Source organism: Rhincodon typus, chromosome 18 (assembly GCF_021869965.1).
Source record: "Rhincodon typus isolate 14 chromosome 18, sRhiTyp1.1, whole genome shotgun sequence".
NCBI classification, from domain to species: domain Eukaryota; kingdom Metazoa; phylum Chordata; class Chondrichthyes; order Orectolobiformes; family Rhincodontidae; genus Rhincodon; species Rhincodon typus.
In genome coordinates, this window is record NC_063349.1 from 25,377,855 (window position 1) to 25,397,259 (window position 19,405).

The 19,405-nt window shown below is 41.6% G+C and overlaps 1 protein-coding gene across 1 annotated transcript in view; it reads right to left on the minus strand.

Moving 5' to 3' along the window:
- Positions 1 to 70: 70 nt before the first annotated feature.
- The window catches only part of ada2a (adenosine deaminase 2a), a 56,183-nt gene continuing 36,848 nt past the window's right edge, over positions 71 to 19,405 (minus strand). The window contains exons 4-6 of the mRNA XM_048607506.1: positions 13,715 to 13,842; positions 13,087 to 13,177; positions 71 to 555 (exon numbers count right to left, since the gene is read on the minus strand). Coding sequence (XP_048463463.1) covers positions 421 to 555; positions 13,087 to 13,177; positions 13,715 to 13,842 — 354 coding nt within the window. The 3' untranslated portion in view covers positions 71 to 420. The remainder of the gene's footprint in view (positions 556 to 13,086; positions 13,178 to 13,714; positions 13,843 to 19,405) is intronic.

Sequence of the window (19,405 nt, forward strand, 5' to 3'; positions counted from 1 at the left end):
CCTGCTGTGTTCATCCAGCTCTACACCTTGTTATCTCAGATCCTCCCCACTAAATCTGAAACATTAGTTCTGTTTCTCTCTACAGATGCTGCCTGACCTAAATTTTTCCAGGCTTTTTGTTCATATTGTAAATGAAACTTCTCTGTAAAATCCATATTTAAATGGCAAAGACACTTGTCATTCGTATCTTCCCATTTCAAGTGGGTGAGCTTTTCTGGATGAAAGTCCATAACAGAGAACAGGTATTCCCGTTGCCAGAAAGCTATACAATGACTGGTTCAACTTCCAGACAGTGAAGACCCATGGTGGGTAGTAACCTGCAAGGGCACAAACTGAGTACAAACTACAATTCAATATAAAAATGGCTAAAACATGGTATAACAGTAACCTATTAAATTGGAAGACATTTTGATAGATTTTTTAAAAAAAATTATTGCGTATCTTACCAGTTTCCCCCGCATGAAAGAAGTATGGCAGCTTAACTCCGAGTTTTGCTGGAATTGATAGCTCGTTCTTGAAATACCATAGCGGGTGCCCAGCATCCTCATGGCCAACCTGTCAGAAGTTAATGCAATCATCCTCCACAATTGTTTTAAGATTTTCAAAATATTGCCCACACAAAAGACATTTGTAACAGCAAGATACAGGTCCATTAACGAAAAACAAGTGAGCAAGACAAAAAGTGTCTAAAAATGTCAAACTGCACTTTTTTTTTAATATAAGAGAGTACAATACATTCAAGTATCACTGCTGGGAAGCACAAGCCAAACTGGATCCAAGCCACCTCCATTAGCTGATCCAATAAATTATTAGTGAATGCAGAAATGATCCAGTTTTCACCCTGGTCTTTTCTGACATGGGAACAGTTCTCAGTTGACACTTCTTCCTAATCTAGTTTCATGTTGCATCAAATGTTGTCTTTACAAGCTGCCATTGATTCTGTGAGGCAGTGTTTGGTGACACCAGAACTTTGGGATACCTGCACATATGTGCTCACATGGCAATGTGCACACGCACAGTTCCTGGCCCTGCATGTCATTGTGCCATACACAATGCCAACTTTTGCAAATATGCACAGAAATGGTGCAGGCTTGAAGTGGGAATCAAACAGGGCCGGAGGGAATAGAACAGACACGGCACTCCCATGTTAACAAACTCACCAAACAAGCTCAAGTTCTGGAAGACTGGACAAGGTAACTAGATTACATACCTGATGGATTCAGCTTATCGCGAACTCCAAATGACTTCCATTTTGGGCACTGGGCAACAACTGGGCATGATGCACAGGCACCAGTCACCACACTCATCACCTACAGACAGGGGTATCTGGCAACTGTCAATCCATCATGACCATCACAGCAACTCCTCCATACACTGGCATGCTGTTTGCCAGGCACAGAAATGCATTGCAGAGCGCAGCAGTAACTAGCATTAAGAAGTTTGCAGCAGGTATAATTAACAGGCACAGATAGGGACACAGCTCACAGAATGTACCAGGTTACAACTCAGGATTGCTTCTTTGCTCTCTTAGTACTCATTTACTTTGCATGTATCTGCATGCTTGCACTATCCATACCTTGCCTTGCCTTGCTTTGCTGTGTTGTGCCTGTTCATGCATTGGTGCTTCATCCGGAGCTGTCATCATTGCCATTCTAAGGACCTTTTTAGCACAGGCACATGGCATAGCTGCTTGTCATTCTGGTCATTACTGGAATGTCTTTGGGGTAGGGGGAAGCAGGCATCTTTCTGTCTGGCACACAGAGATAGCAATCTAACACCTACCTGTGTTGCAAACATACCGCATGTTCATTCAACAACCAGATGTGGCAAAAATTGGTGTAGACTAGTCCTTAGTCAAAGCAAGGAAGCTGCTGCTGTCTGCTCAGGGGGTGCTGCTACTGTCAGTCATGGGTGCAATCATAAACCTTCTCACTGCTGTCATCTGTTCAGGATGCTCAAGATCAGGGATCTATCTCAGTACAGTCCAGGGATTGTGCAGCAGTCCATCCTGTAAGACCAGCACCAGCAGTCAGAGGAACTGTATATCATCATTCGGGGAGTTGTGAACACAGGGGTCTAGTCAGTTCTGTACAGGGCAGCTCATCAGACTTGATCATAGGTCAAGGCCAAACACAGTCCTGGATTACTGACCATCGACACTGCTAGAGGGGTTTTGTTTGGAAATGGCTGGGTGTTTGGGATTGTGAAGGGATCAATGATAGAAAGGGTAGGAGAATCGAGGCTGGGGGGAAAGCAGAGATATTTTTAGTTGTGGGGTTAAGGAAAGTGAGGGGGAGGCTCCAGCCAAATATGGGGAATTTGGGACAGCATCAAAGGGCAAGGTTGGATATGGGAAGGCCGGGGGGAGGGGGGGTATTGACCTTAACCACCACTATTGCCTCCAACAAGGGTCAATAAAAGAACAGGGTGCTCATCAACAAGATTTAATGTTGGGATTCAGGGAGTGGGGAAGATAGCTGTACATTAAGTTTAATGTAAGAAGTCTCCAAATTGGAGGGATGGGTCGAAATGGGCTTTCAGGGCAGTGTGAGATAATGGGGAACTGGAGGTTATGGAGGATGATATCTGACAACCAGTTTGGGCCATTGCTGACAGAATCCAGTGTGATTGGGGTCAGGCATTTCCTTTCTCTAGAGGCAAAGTGCTTCCAGAAAACAGCTGGAAAAGTGCCTCGGTATGAGGGTGCTTACGGGTCAAGAAAGGAATTAGATACATTCCATTAGCTTTTGCAAATTGAACCTGAGCATATGAAAAATGTTGAAGTTATCAGCAATAATGGTATATAAGGCCAGTGCTGGCTAAATGCAAACCAGTATTAATACAATGTCCAAGTGTTCTATATGAGCTATACAAGTTGGAATTCTCCTCTGTCATGCAGGTGTCACAATTGCGCGTACTAAATACAATGCCAAATTCAGGATTTGATATGAGAGTACAGTTGGAAGGGGGCCATTGTGCTGCAGGCAGCCCAGACTCATTGGCATGTGGTGGTCACTCAGCCGGACGCAGAATGTGAACGTTCAATACAATGTTAGCGATGTCCGACATGTCTCATTGTGTATCGAGGTATGCTGAGCCCTCATCTGCACAGTTCACCACTGATGACTGTTCTGAAATTTAAGGAACTCTTTTCTCCTTCTGTGCCCAGAACAAGTTCTTTCCACAAAAGTGATGGGCCCTGCTGCTGACAGCATGTATGTCATGGTGGCTGCCTATCTAAGAAAGTAAAGATAGATGCAGGATGATCAAAACTGATGACAAACTCCAGGAAATGAAGCAGCCTGGCACAAAGGAGGATCATAATCATGAAGTGCTTCAAGAGGCTGATCATGGCACACATCAACTCTAGCCTTGCAGCCTGCCTCGATCCCCTGCAATTTGCCTACTGATGAAACAGGTCCAGAGTAGGCGCCATTTCTCTAGCCGTATACTCATCCCTGGAACCTCTGGATAACAAGGACACCTACATCAGACTGCTACTTATCAACTACAGCTCCGCCTTCAACACTATAATCCCTTCCAGACTAATCTCAAAACTCTGAGACCGAGCTCTGCTGTCTGCAACTGGATCCTCAGCTTCCTGACACACAGACCGCAATCTATGAAGTTGGAAACTGCACCTCCTCCACAATTACTGAAGCCCCCACAAGGTTTCATTCTCAGCCCCCTACTGTCTTCTTGTACACACACGACTGTGTAGCCAAATTCCAAACAAGCGGCGTGTATAAGTTTGCTGACGACACTACCATGGCAGGATGGATATCAAACAACGATGAGTCAGAATACAGCAGGGAGATAGAAGGCTTGGTGTCGTGGTGCAACGATAACAACCTCTCTCTCAATGTCAGCAAAACAAAAAAAACTGGTCATTGACTTCAGGAAGAAAGGAGGAGGACACGCCGCTATCTACATCAACAGAGCGGAAGTGGAGAGGGTCGAGAGCGTCAAGTTCCTAATAGTTACAATAACCAACAACCTGTCCTGGATCTCCCACGTAGATGCGACAGTCAAGAAGGCACAAGGATGCCTCTTCTTCCTCCGGCGCCTTAGGAAATTCGGCATGTCCATCGGGACCCTCACTAACTTTTACAGATGCACCATAGAAAGCATACTATCTGCTGCAATAATGGCCTGGTACGGCAACTGCTCTGCCCAGGACTGAAAGAAACTATAGAAGGTTGTGTGCACAGCCATGACCATCACAGAAGCCAACCTCCCATCCATGGGCTCCATTTACACTTCTCATTGCCAGAGAAAGGCTGCCAACGTCAAAGACTCCTCCCACCCTGGTAATGCTCTCCTACAATCTCTTCCATCAGGCAGAAGATACAGAGGCTTAAACACATGCACTAAAAGGTTCAAGAACAGCTTCTTCCCCGTCCTTATTAGACTGTTGAATGGACTCTCTAACTTCAAATAATGTTGATCTTGCTCACGTTGACCTTGCTTTGTACACTTCCTGTGCAGTTGTAACCTGTATGCCTCGCTCTGTCTAAGCACCCTATGATCTATATGTCCTTATTTGCTATGAACTGCCTATAGTGCTCGAAAAACAAAGCTTTTCACTGTACTTAGGTACATGTAACTACAATAAATCAAATCAAATCAAATCATATCTCAGGATGCGTGGGTGTGCAGATAGCCCACAGTTTTCCAATACAGGCTCCATTTCCTGCACACAAGTGAGACACAGTGCCGCACAGGCTTCATATGTCCTAGGACACTGCACAGAACTGTGCAGGAGGCTGGAGTGGAATTGAAGGGTTGCAGGAGTGGAAGGCCACTCTCTCCTGGTAGCGGTGAAGTTCACCGCGGCAGTGAACCTCTAAACAACTGGCTCCTTTCATGGACCAACAGGTGACCTGTGCAGTATTTTTCGGTTGTGTACACACAAATACATCAGAACAATTACTGATACCATCTGTGCAAGATCACACCAGTTCACCTTGCTACCCCAAGATGGAGTCAGTGTTGTAGCCTGAGCAATTGGAATCGAAAACAGAGCTGGGTTCCCCCAGGTGCAGAGTGCCATCAATTGTAGACTTGGGGCACTGAGAGGGCCATATAACAATGCTGTGGAATTCATCAATAGGGAGGGGGTTCCATTTCATTCATGTGTAGATGATCTGAGATCATCATTAGCACTTCCTGGATGTGTATGCCTGCTACCATGGCAGCTGCCACAACTTGTACATTCTGGAGAACACTCATGTACCTGGTGCATTTGAGGGTCCAGGGCTTTACAAGGCTGGTTACTGAGGCATAAGGGCTACCTAATGCGATCTTGGCTCATAGTATCACTGCAGAGTACAGGGCTACTAAAGATACTTTTCTGCTACTCAGACTGGTGTGGGGAGAGGGTGTCTCCAATATAGTCTAGACAGACTACATCCCATGGTCATGGCCTGCTGTGCTGTGCACAAATGAAACAGGCAACAAGGCAATGTGCTGGATGCAGAGGAACTGGGGGAATGGGATCAGTATTCCAAGGTGGAGGACAAGGATGTTGTGGAGGAGGAAGCTGTTGTTGTCCATGACAGAACTCAGCTACAACGGGCACAACAAGCCAGTCAGAACCTCAATGACACCCACTTCCAGTAGAAGAGAACTGCGTGTGACAATCACTAACTGTTAGATTTCCTGGTTATGATGTTAAAATCTGGCAATGTTGGGCAAATTGCAGCCTCTGATGGCTCCATTTTTATTCCCCTTTGCATTCTGTAAATAAAAGTTCTCATTTTTGACGTAATTTTCTGATTGCTTGCCTATATTTGATGTTCTCCTACTGGGCAATGACAAGATGCAACCCTACAGCAGGCAGTAGGGATAGAGATGCGCTGACTTAAGGGTGTTTAGACAGAATGTGGCTAGGGAGCAAAGCAGTGTGTGGCCTGATGGTTAAACATTGAATAGGGCAAGAGAATGGGGTTTTATGCATGAGGCATTGTTAATCATGTTCTCTATATGAGCAGTGTAACTTCATATTAGTTGCTCCATGACCTTGCCAGTGAGCAGCAAAGCTGAATTGCTAAAGCTTCTCCAGGTCCATGGCAACCTTTCAAAGATGACATGGGCACAAGGGATGCTGGTCTTAAACTAGAAATCCACTGAGTGGCTGGGGGAATGGCATATGGTAAGATGGAGCAGAAATTGTATGTGAGACTTTTCCTGAGTAACTATCCACTTACCTTAGGGGAGGTGGTGATATAGTGGTACTATCACTACACTAGCTATCCAGAGCCCTAGGCCAATGCTCTGGGGTTCCAATTCCACCATACACAAATTACAATCCAAATCTGGGATAAAAATCTAGTCTTATGGCAACCAAATAACCACTGCTGACTGTTGCAAGAAAACCTCATCTGATTCTCTGAAATCCTGTAAGGAAGGAAGTCGGCCGTCCTTACCTGGTCTGGCCTACATGTGAACACATGCAATGTGGGTAACTCTTAACAAACAGTTAGGGGTTGGTAATAAATCTTCACCTGGCCAACAATGCACACATCCTGTGAATGAATTTTTAAAAAGCTACAGCCGAATTCTCAGGTTTAGATGAATACTTTTCGAGGATAACAGGCACGGGGGATTTGCCCAGCAGAATCTCCAATTCCCTGTACAATTCCTTCAGCTTTGATGGAGACTCTACAACATCCCCATGTGCAGCATATGGCCAGACAACCATTTCTGAGATGTTGGAAAATCCAGGACACTGAGAGGATAACATCTAATAAAACTGTGATACCAGCTCCTAAAGCAGATTATTTTTAAAAAGGCATTAAACTGTTAAACTCTAATGTTCAGTGGGATGCAGCAATACTCATACAAGGAAGCATGCAGGAACAGCAAGCAAGTAGAAAGAAAAATGTCTAAGAAATATAGGACTTCATATATCATATATTTTCTCTTGTACTATGCATTTTATGCACTGTATTTTATAAGTATTTGCATGGGCTTTTGGCTCGGCTTGTTTTCACTTGAAGGTCAGAGGCTGAGGAGTGACCTCATAAGAGGTTTACAAAATTACAAGAGGCAAGGATAAAATAGATAGTTGGAGTCTTTTTCCCAGGGTAGAAGTGTAGGGTAGAATTTCCAGGGGACATAGGTTAAAAGGTAAAAGAAGGCAAATTTAAAGGAGATGTGAGAGGCAAGTTTTTTTACACAAAGGCTGCGAAGTGCATAGAATGTGCTGCCAGAGGTGGTGGTAGAAGCAGATGCAATGGCAACGTTTAAGATGTATCTTGACAGATACACGAACAGACAGGGAATAGGGGGATATGCACTACATTGTCACAAAAGCAGTTTGGTTCTGTACAGTGGCATATCAAGTAAATAAACAAAACATTGGACTTACACTCTATCCAAAGTAAACCAGAGACCTCTCCTAAGGTGTCATGTGTCAGCGCAGGCTTGGTGGGCCAAAGGGCCTGTTCCTGTGCTGCACTGTGTTTTGTTCTTTATAAGCAAGGAAATTGAACTGCTGGTATCTGAAGAGCTATTGCATTGATTAGGTTAGGTGTAAATAAAGGAGATGATGTGATCATATGGAGACACAAAGGGTAATAAGTTAGAACAATTTCGAAAGATTACAATTTAAAACGATTCAGACTGCCTGGGAATGTACAATCTAACAATGGGTAAAGGAGGATTTGAAATAATTAAGCTGTTTGCATATTTTTGCTTCTATTACAATAGCAACTGTATTACCAAAGGTGTTACTAAGAAACAGATGAGGCTCCAAATCGTCTGCATGCCTTAGATTTTTTTAAAATTGTAATTCAGGATGTACTATTGATTGTGTATTGATGGTCCGTTAATGTAACTGTGAATAGTGTACTAATCGTATTGATTGTGTTACAAATAGTACAAGTCAATTGCTTTCACCAATTGTGGCAAGAGAAATCTTGGATACCAAAGCTACAGATGGATAAAAACACCCGTCTGAAAGGGTCCAGTACAGATTACCGAAGGACATATTAAAGCAGGGAGAAGCCACTGCTGAGGTGCAATATGGGAAAGGTCACTGTCGAAGGACTTTCAGTCATCGTACATTGAGGTTCTGGAAACTGTAGGTCTGTTACTTATAAAATTTATGCAAGAAAAACATAGTACGTTTCTGGAAAATTAAAGAAAGAAACGGAAGAATGAAGTCAGATCGACCAAAACAAGTGTCAAATCGAACTGTTGTACAAGCTTTCTCTTAAGAGTAAAGGTTCTGTGTGACTCAAACTATCAGCAGGCTGTTGAAGTATTGTGTTGTTACATAATAAATCCCCTTAATTTGTTACACCAAAACTACTGTTTTCCAATTTTTTGTCTGGTCAAAAAACTGACTAAAAGGTTCAAGTAATTTACAAAATCTTAAAATTTGAGCTTATGGCCCAGGTCTTGGAGTACAAAGTCTTGCTACAGTTTTACAACGCTTTGAGGCATATATTGAATGCAGTGTGGGATTTTGGTACAACCGTAGAATCATAGAACCCTACAGTGTTGAAGCAGGCCATTCAGCCCATCAAGTCCACACCAACTGTCCAAAGAGCATCCCACTCAGACCATTCCCCTACCCTATCCCTGTAACCCTGCATTTCCCATGGCTAATCCATCTAGCCTGCACATCCCTGGACACTATGGGCAATTTAGCCTGGCTAGGTCACCTAACCTGCACATCTTTGGACTGTGGGAGGAAACTGTGCAGTACCTGGAGGAAATCCACATGATTTGGGGAGGGGTGGGTAGATTTTAAAACTCCACAAAGACAGTCACCTGAGGGGGGAATCAAACCCAGATCCTTGGCACTGTGAGGCAGCAGTGTTAACCACTGAGCCACCATGCTGCCCAGTTACATTTATTTTTTGTATTTTGTGTTAAGAAGGGGAGCCCTGGTTCTAGTTTAATTTTTAGAGATGTTTTATGGGTTTGGTGATGGGAGTTCTGGAGATCTGATAAATAAAATAAGGTTTTAAACCCTTAACTGAAGAATAGGTGTTGGTCATTTAATGTATTAGAAAGGATAGGAGAAAAACAAACTACTGTTGCCTAACAACTGGGGTCCAGGATGAGATCCAGACATAAAAATACAGAGGTCAGTCAGTGTTTGTGTGCCAGAGAGTAGAAGGAGGGTTAAACTCTCTAGTAAGGATTCCTGCAGTACTTCCTAAAACTGAGTTTAGGGAACCTATGTGTCTGCTCTGAAGTTAAAGTAATTGTGATTTTAATTTGCAGTTTGTTTCAGGTGTCTCAGAGAGGAACATCAGTTGAAGGAAAGCATCTAGTGAACATGCAGATATTCATCCAGCTGTACACCTTGTTATCACTGGAAGGAAATTGGTTGTAGCTGTGTCAGCCTGAAGAAGGCTTAGTGTGGAGAAGGTGAATCTTCACTGGTGTTTGGTGTTTGTAAGGATATGGTTGGGATAAAAAGTATGAGAGTTTAAATCCTTTTTCCAGGGTTTGTACTGAAATCTTTCCAACATTTTTGTTGAGTATAATATGGTTCATGTTATTTCCTTGTTTAATAGAAGGTTCTGTTCTCTGTTTTGAAGGTAGGCTTGCAGACTCTTGCAAATGTGTTCAATAACTTCCACGGTTAAATAATGTAGCAAAGTCGGACGCATGTCTCCAGGTTTCACTTTGTGATCTGACTCATCCAGTATTAACATCAGCTGGGATTGTAACAAAAAGTTGCACTTTACATTGAAGGTTAACTAGACTGGTTGCTTTGAATAGACTGGTGCGCTACGCTGTGAGACTGAGTAAATTGGATCTCTATTTTCTGAAGTTTAGAAAAATGAAAGATTGAAAAACCCAAGATTCTGAAGAGGCTTAAAAGAGTAGAACACAGACATTGTTCATATTGAATGGTCAAAGAAGCTCAATGGGCCCTTTGGATGACACCTGCTCCTATTTCTTACTTGTTCATATCTTCTAATTTATTTGTGCTGAAAACTTTCATGGAAGAGCTCAATAGCCAAAGTGTTCAACACTGGATGTAATAAAATAGGTTCAGTTATATTTTATGATGTTATTAAAAATTCATAAAATTAAATTAAATTAAATTAAAATCCATGGGTAGAGACATATAATGTAGAAAAATGCAAGACATTTCTTATGCACCATTAAGTTTGATTTGCAGCAAATTTTAATTTGCTTGCCTGGACATCTGGAGTAGATGGCAAGAATCCACAAACTAACTGGAGGACAAGGTGTAATGTTTAAAAAAAAAAGAGAAAGAAAAGAACATTGCAAAAAATCTATTGATCATTTAGGGTTATAAATTGACTTACAACAGATGAAACCAACAAAGATTATCATGTCTTTCTTAGCTCAACAATTTCAGCTTTAATTGTTAGCTGACAAAAGCTAAATGTGGAGGTCAACTGCCTTTAAAAAAACTTGCTTTTGATTGGAAAAGAGTCACTGATTATACCTGCATTCATCTGCATTTTCACACTTCTCACCCACATTACAAAATTATATGAACTTGCCAAAACTGGTTCAAATGGCAAGGACATCTTATTCTGTTATTAATGCTCCACTCTCCCTGATGAATTCAAAACTGTACTATAGCAGTAGCTGGAATTTAAGTAATCCACTAGCTGGAATTTAGTGAAATATCTGAGTAGACATATAAAGTCATAGAGTTGTAAAGCAAGGAAACAGACCAGATATCCTAAATTAATCTAGTCCCATTTGCTAGCATTTGGCCCATATCCCTCTAAAGCCCTTCTATTCAGGTACTCATCCATTTTTAAAAGTTTTAAATATTGTAATTGTATCAACTTCCACCACTTCCTTTGGTAGCTCATTCCATACATGCACAACCCTCTGCATGATAAAGTTACCCTCTAGATCCTTCTTAAATCTTTCCCTCTCACCTTAAACACGTGCCCTCTATCTTTGAACTCCCATACCTTGGGAAAAAGACCTTGGCTATTCACCCTATCATGATTTTATAAACCTCTATGTTGTCCCTCAGTCTCCAACACTTCAGGGAAAATAGCCCCAGCCTATTCAGCCTCTCCCTACAGCTCAAACCCTCCAACCCCAGCAATATCCTTGTAAATCTTTCTGAATCCTTTCAAGTTTAACAACATCTTTCCTATAGCAGGGAGACCAGAATTGAATGCAGTATTCCAAAAGTGGCCTAACCAATGCCCTGTACAGCTGCAACACGACATTCCAATTCCTTTAAATAATGCACTGACCAATTAAGGCAAGTGTACTAAACACCTTCTTCTGAGGAAGGGTCACCAGACCCGAAACATTAACTTTGTTTTTTCCTCCACAGATGCTGCCAGACCTGCTGAGCTTTTCCAGCAACTTCGTTTTTGTTCCTAAACACCTACTTTGCTACCCTGTCTACTGGTGACTCCACTTTTAAGGAACTATGAACCTGCACCCCTAGGTATTTTTGTTTGGCAACACTCCCCAGAACCCTAAAATTAAGTGTACAAGTCCTGCCCTGATTTGCCTTACCAAAATGCAACATCTCACACTTATCTAAATTAAATGCCATCTGCCACTCCTCAGCCCATCGGCATGAAAATTTACAATTCAGATTCACACTTTAAGACTGTCTCACTGACTTTCTCCCTTCTCCACCTGAAGGAATTGATATTTTGCATTGAAAAAAGTGTACAAGAGAATTTAATCCAAGCATATTAAGTATCTGCATTGGAATCAGGTTGACTGTAGAATATGCATCCACATACATTAGTTTGTACCTATACAGAGCTTTCAAGTTTAAAATAAAATCCCAAGATGAGATGTAATCAAAATATCAGTACCAAAACATAGCGGTGGAGTTTCAGTTTGCAGTGAAGTTAACAAAGGAAAGGGAAGTGGAGAGGCAAAAGACATAGGGAGGAAATCCTAGAATTTGAGATGAAGGTAGATAATAATCAAGCATGTTGCATGAAGCAAGGGAGTTGCTAAAGTCAAAAGGAATGAAGAGGCTAGGGAAATTGTACGACCAATGGAGATTACAGAATGGTGAGAACATAAATAGATATTTTCAAAACAATACCATTTTGTTCAATTTCTTACATATCTCAGTTACATTTTCTAGCTTTTTAAGGTGCTAACATATCAACTCCTGCTATCAAGTGACATAGGTCAAAAGGTCAAACAGGACCTCACAAGCTATAATCATAGGTACAAGCATTAATGTCAACAATAAGAAAGTTCAAGTAAAGTTTTTTCAAAATTTACAAATTAATTTTATATCTTCTAATCTCTTTGCGAAGTTGCTCCTCACCTCCAATAAATTAAATCCCACAATATCACCGCCATCTCTAACTGAGCAAAGCTCCTCAGACCCCCTACTTTTCACATGAAAAAGACTGGTCATCTTTCAGGGAAGCACACTTCTCTGTCCTCCTGAATTGATTTCAAAATAGTTTCTTCTTTGCCTTGCTTTCAGAAGTTTCCTAAGAACCCTTTTCTTGGGTAGGGACCTATGCTCTTCCTATTATTCCCCTTCCAGCATCTCTAGCACTTAATCATTTTGAGATGGGCCACAGAAGTACAAGATGCATTTAAAAAAACTTTGATTGGCAGACTTTAAAAACACTGTCAACAAATGGTGTATTTTTTTTAATAATAGGATGGATAATAGAAAGTAATAGGATGGATAATGGAAAGCAATTTCAATAGCTAACTAGTCCCAAGGGGGTCAGTTAACTCAGTTGGCTGGATGACCAGTTTGTGCTGCAGCGTAATATCAATAGCATGGGCAGAATTCCTGCACTGGTTCACTGAACCATGAAGGATTCCCTTTCTCAACTTTACACCTTGCATGAGGCCTGGTGACCTTCAGGTTAAACCATCACCAACAGTCTCTCTCTAATGAGAGCATTCAGATGGAAGATTTACCTGTTTTTTAACCTTTAGTCTCAAATATCTGCCTGTAATTTAAATACTGAATAACCCTGATATCATCATTTCTTTTACCTATGCATATTCGTACCCAAAAATAGGACTGTATGGTAAATAAACAAATTCAAGGTCTAATAAATAAATGCAAGAAAAGTCTGGAATATAACAACTGAAGTAACATGGAAAACCTACCATATCAAAGCCTGCCATAGTCTCTGGGAATTTATTGTAAAGTTCCATGGCCTCATACACTGCAATCTTCATTTCCGCATTATTCAATTTTCTAAAAAGAAATATACAAGAAATGTCAATGGCAGATATAAACAGGGCAAAATGATGCAGTTCCACAAAAAAATATAATCAGACTTGAATCATGGTCATTACCAGAACTAGGGCTCTGAAGGCTTATTGTTAGGTATATCACTAAATAATATTACTCACTTCCCGCTGTGATTCTGTCATGTTCAGGTTTATTACGAACTATTTGTCACCACCTTTAAAATTAAAATGATAACTAAAAAGCCAAATGACCTTTTATACTTAGATCTCCAGACAGTCTTGATATTAAATATGGCATTTCATTGTATCATGATGCATTCCCTCATCCAAACTAGGCTGGTTGCAACTTAAGGTGTTAAATAGTAAAACAGGATGTATAATCAAAACATTAACTTTCTTTGAAAAAAATATTTGAACCTGTAACCTGACACGAGGGAAGGTTCAACTGTGATGCAATAGAGTGTGCATAATTTCTAATCACGTCAAAATAGAAGTATTTTGAACATCAGGCAGACAATAGTTCTATATGATCAAATCCTACCTATGTACAGAAAAAATCACTTTAGTTCCCATGAAGTCAGGATTATCATTTTTGAATTGTCTTGCAACCTCCTGGTAAGCCATAATAGACCAATTCTTGTTATGTAAGGTTCCATCAAGTTCGTAGACCTAAAAAATGCAGTATGTTAGATACTAATGCATTAAATCAATCATGAGATGACATTGCAAAGCAGTTGTAGAATCTACAAGAAAAGGCCTTGTAGGTGGAATTACATCTTAAGTAAAAATATAGGACTTAGATACAAGAGCAGGCCATTTTGCATTCGGATCTTGCTCCATCATTCAATAAGTTCATGGCTGATTTGTTTGTGGTCTTGAGCTCCTCTTCTTCAGTATCGTTTGATAATCTTCCATCTGACTTTACATTCTTATTTAAATTATGCAATAACAATTAATTGCTAAATCATACACCCAAAATGACATATCCCACAAGATTCCATCTGCCAGCTCATTTAAGCATACAATGCACTTTTCTTTTCTCCACAGACACATTCCTGCACTGAAGAAACAAGAGAAGTACAGCAGATCTTGAAAGACAAATGCACTTCTCATACAGAGATTTAATTTTAGTGGGAGGCTGTCTAGACATCATTGTGAACCTATGATCCATTCTGGCTATCAAAGGCAATTCACCATCACCTTGTCTAGGGCAACAAATACTAGCCTTTGTCACTGAATCACTTTATTAACTTCCTGCAGTGATCATTGACCAGAAACAAACTGGACAAACATACAAATACTGTGGATGAGCTCTTGTGGTGCAATGGTAATGTCTCTACCTTTGAGCCAGGAAGCAAGGCTCACGTCCAACCTCTCCCAGAAGTATATAATAATATCTCTGAACAAGTTAGTTAGAAAATATCTATAAATACTGTGGCTACAATAGCACGTCAGAGATTAGGATTTCTGCAGTAATTAATTCACCTGTCCCCCCAGTACTTGTCAGAAGCATAATATAACATTCTCCACTTGCCTAGATGAGTGCAGCTCCAACAATTCTAAACAAGTTTGACACTAACCAGGACAAAGCAATCCACTTCAATGGCATCCCCTCCATACCTTGAACACTTCAACATTCACTCCTTTAATAATCAATTCACAGGGGCAGAACTGTGTACGATCTATAAAATGCACGGGAGCAACTCACCCAGGGTCCTCCAACGGCACCTTCCAAACCCATTTCCTCTACCACTAAGGAGGACAAGGGCAGCAGATGCACAATGATCTACCACTTGCTAATACCCCTCTAAGCCACACACCATCCTGCTTTAGAATTATGACTGCTTCTTCACTGTCAGATGTATGCTCTCCTGGAACCCCGTCTCTAAGCACTGTGGGTGTACCTATACCCCAAAGACTGCAGTAGTTTAAGAAGGCAGATCACCACCTTCTCAAGGGTAATTATGAGTGCACTAAACACTGGCCAAGCGAGCAAATCCTACATTTCATGAATAAATAATAAAAAAAAGTAACGAGGACTTTGCAGGGCTGGGTTTGCTGTTATTCTTTCCCCTACCTAAGTAGACACCAGTGGTCCATCTGATTTTATTCCTTTCCTGTTAAAAGGCTTTGTAGCAGTCTGATACAACTGACTGGCTTGCTATGTATTTCAGAGGGCAGTCAAGGGTCAATTACATTGTGGTGGGTCTGAAGTTACATGTAGGCCAGATCAGGTGAGGGTGGCAAGATTTCCTTCCCGAAAGGACATCAGTGAACCAATTAGTGATCCAAGGTCATTGTGATACCATTGGAGAAAAATAATCACGATAAGAATTGCTTCCCATTGAATGTAAATTCCACCTGGTGTCTTGGAGTTATTTGAACCCATGTTTCTAGAGTATGAGCCCCTGAGCCTCTAAATTACCAGTGATATTATCACTATGGCATCACCTCCCCTTGGTTGTTCCATGTTGATTCATTGGGATGTCCCTCATGTTACCCACTGACATTCAATGTTTCTCCTTAATAAAAGCAAAATACTGTGGATTCTGGGAATCTGAAATAAAAACAGAAAACCATTCAAAAGAATCATCTCGACTGTACTGCCACCTCCAGCAGGATACCACCATCAAACGCATCTTCCCCTCCCCAGGAATTATTCCTACCGCGACATCCTGGTCCAATACTCTATCATACTTAACACCCTGAACTGTGCACCTCGCACACCCCACCCCACTTCGTGGTAGCTTCCTATGCAATCACAGATGGTGTTACACTTGCCTTTTTACCTCCTCTCTCCATGCTGCCAAAGCCCCAAACAGACAGATGAATTCCAGAGCTGAGGTTAGAGTGACAACCCTTGACATCAAGGCTGCATTTAACTAAGTGTGGCACCAAGAAGCCCCTGAAAAGCTGCAATCAATGGGTATTAGGGGGCAAACTCTTTGCTGGTTAGAGTCATAACTGGCACAAAGGAAGGTGATTGTGATTGTTGGATGTCAGCAATCTCAGCTCCAGCACATCTCTGCAGGAGTTCCTCTGCAGTTTCCTTGGTCCAACCATCTTTAGCTACCTCATCAATGACATTCCCTCCATCATAAGGTCAGACGTGGGGATGTTCACTGATGATTGCACCAATTGTGACTCCTCAGATATTGATGCAATCCATGTCCAAATGCAACAAGATCTGGATAAAATCCGGGCTTGGGCTGACAAGTGGCAAGTAACAACCATGTCACATAAATTCAATTCAATGACCATCTCCAATAAGATACAATCTAACCCATCACCCCTTGATATTCAATGGTGTTGCTATCACTGAATCTCCAACGATCAACATTCTTGGGGTTACCACAGACCAAAAACTCAAATAGATAGCCACATATAACACAGTGGCTACAAGAGCAGGTCAGACACCGTAGCACTGCAGTGAGTAACTCTCCTCCTGACGCCATCAGTTACAAGGCACAAGTCAGGAGTGTGATGATATATTCCCTACTTGCATGGATGGCTGCAGCTCCAGTAACACTCAAGAAGCTTGACTCCACTGAAAACAAAGCAGCCCGCTTGGCTGGCACCACATCCAAAAGCATCCACTCCCTCCATCACTGATGCTCAACAGCTGCAGAGTGTACTATCCAAAAGATGCACTGTAGAAATTAGCAAACATTCTTAGATAGATCCAGAAGGACAAAGGCAGCAGACATCATCACTTGTAAGTACACATCCAAGTGAATAAATGGGCAATAATTGCTGGTCAACCTGTAACACCTCCATTCCATGAGTGAACAAAAAAAAAACACTTTCCAGGAGAAACAGCATTTTAAACAAACAAAAACAGAAACTGCTGGAGAAACTATGGAACATCTATGGAAGACAAAGTTAACATTGAGACCAGTAACCCTTCTTCAGAGCTGTAGCATTTTATTTGTATTCCTTACAATCTTGTCTACTGCATTCATTGCTAATAATGCAGTCTCCTTTACACTGGAGATGCCAAATCTAGACTGGGTGACCACTTTGCAGAAACCCTCCATTCTGTCCACAGTATGACCACCAACTTTCCAGATGCTTGCCATTTCAATAAAAGACCATGGTGCAATGCTAACATTTCTCTCCCATTTCTCTGCACAGTGGTCCAATGAAGTTCGATGCAGGGGTGGAGAAACAACACCTCATGTTCTGCTCAGGCACTTTTGGCCTCTAGGATTCACCATTGTGTTCAACAATTTCAGAGCATGAACTCTGTCCTTCCTTTCGATTACATTCCCCCTACACTTGTTGCCTTGCTGGCTTTGCTCTCAACAAAGTGAATCCATCTTCTCCTTTCTTACCTGCCATTTACACCATTTTACATCTCTATCCCTCCTTTATTACCATTAGTACCCCCTTTGTTCTTTGCTCTGGAACCCTCACCATCTGTGCTACACGCTCCTCCTCCCTCTCTAATAAAACCAGTTTTCCAACCATAATCAGTCCTGGCAAAAAGGCAGGACTCAAAACATTAACTCCGTTTCTCTCTCTACAGATGTTGCTGAGTTTCTCCTTGAAGTACAATAGTGGCCCTATTTGAGACTGAAAAAAACTACGAACCAATAGAATTCAAAGTGAGACGTGATTGGAGAAGAAATTTCTAATGGCTTGTATCTGGCACGAATTAAGCATCAGGGAAAACTTGAAAGGTAACTATACTGGGAGATAGCAAGGACTGCAGATGCTGGAAGTCAGAGTCGATAAAATGTAGAGCACAGCAGGTCACACACCATCTGAGGAGCAGGAAAGTCAACGTTTCAGGTCAGGATCCTTCAACGGGGACTACACTCCTCATTCCATAATGAATTCATAAGGCCAATTACATTTCCACTGAGAAGTACATTGATGGTGTTATATTCAAGCTTGCTAACTGATATGACAGAATTTTGTAACCATTCTTCTACTGAAAAGCTGATACTTTAACTACAAGTTGTTCTCTCCAGAGGCTAAACAATACCTATTAATTTCTTTGTCTAAGTTTCTGAAGAGGTCCCTCACATCCATTGTTTTAGAAATCCTTTCAACTTTCTGGAGAGATAAACATAAAAGCAAAATTCTGCTGGGATAGCTTAAAACAAAAACAGAATATGCTGTAAATACTCAAAATCAGGCTGCTACAAAGACAGAAAACAGAGCTAACAGTTCATCTGACAGATTCTTTCAAACAAAAGTGCTATGCACAAAAATGCAGTCATACATTTCAAGAGTGACAAAAACTCAAACTTCAAATATTGATGATGTGGAGGTACGGTGTTGGACAAGGTCAGAAATCACACGACACCAGGTCGTACTCCAACAGGTTTATCTGAAAACACAAGCTTTCAGAACTTTGCCCCTTCTTCAGATGTTAGTGAGAGAGATAACATCAGCCACAGAATTTATAAGTAAAATATCAAAGGGTCACACGACTGATGAGGATGTATTAAACAAACCTAAGACGCTGTTAAATCTTTAATCAGTTAGGAGGTTTTAATTAATTAACATGTATATGCAAATCCCCGAATTCCTTTCAAGTCATAGTCTTGAGAGAACTAAAGATGTCAGTATAAGGAAGAGGTGACATTTTAAGTCAGACAATGCATGTTAGGTGTGAGGCCTTGTTTAGAATCTTTGTGTCAGACTGGTTTTATTTCTAAAGTAGGAATTTATAAAATGCCACATTAACTGACTGTCTATAAGTTGTGTGCTTTTTGAACAAAATAGAATGCATCTGCAAATACAAGTTCACCTGACAGAGTTACATGCACATGTGCGCAACAATCGCCAAACAGGGATGTCCCCGCCCAGTGGGGGAATACTTCAGTGGTCAAGGACATTCGGCATCGGATCTTCCAGTAAACATACTCCAAGGTGGACTTCAGGATACACAACAACGCACAGTCGCCAAGCAGAGGCTGCTAACAAAAGTTCGGTACCCATGAGGACAGCCTCAACCGGGAACCTGGGTTCACGTCGCACCATAGGTGACCCCACCACACTATACATTCGCTCTCTCTACTGCACTCACACTCACACGCGCGCGCACACTCTCTCTCTCTACCGCACTCGCACTCACGCGCACTCACGCATGCACTCTCTACCGCACTCGCACTCACACTCACACTCACACTCACTCGCGCGCGCGCTCTCTCTCTCTCTCTCTACCGCACTCACTCACTCGCGTGCGCGCGCTCTCTCTCTCTCTCTCTCTCTCCCTCCC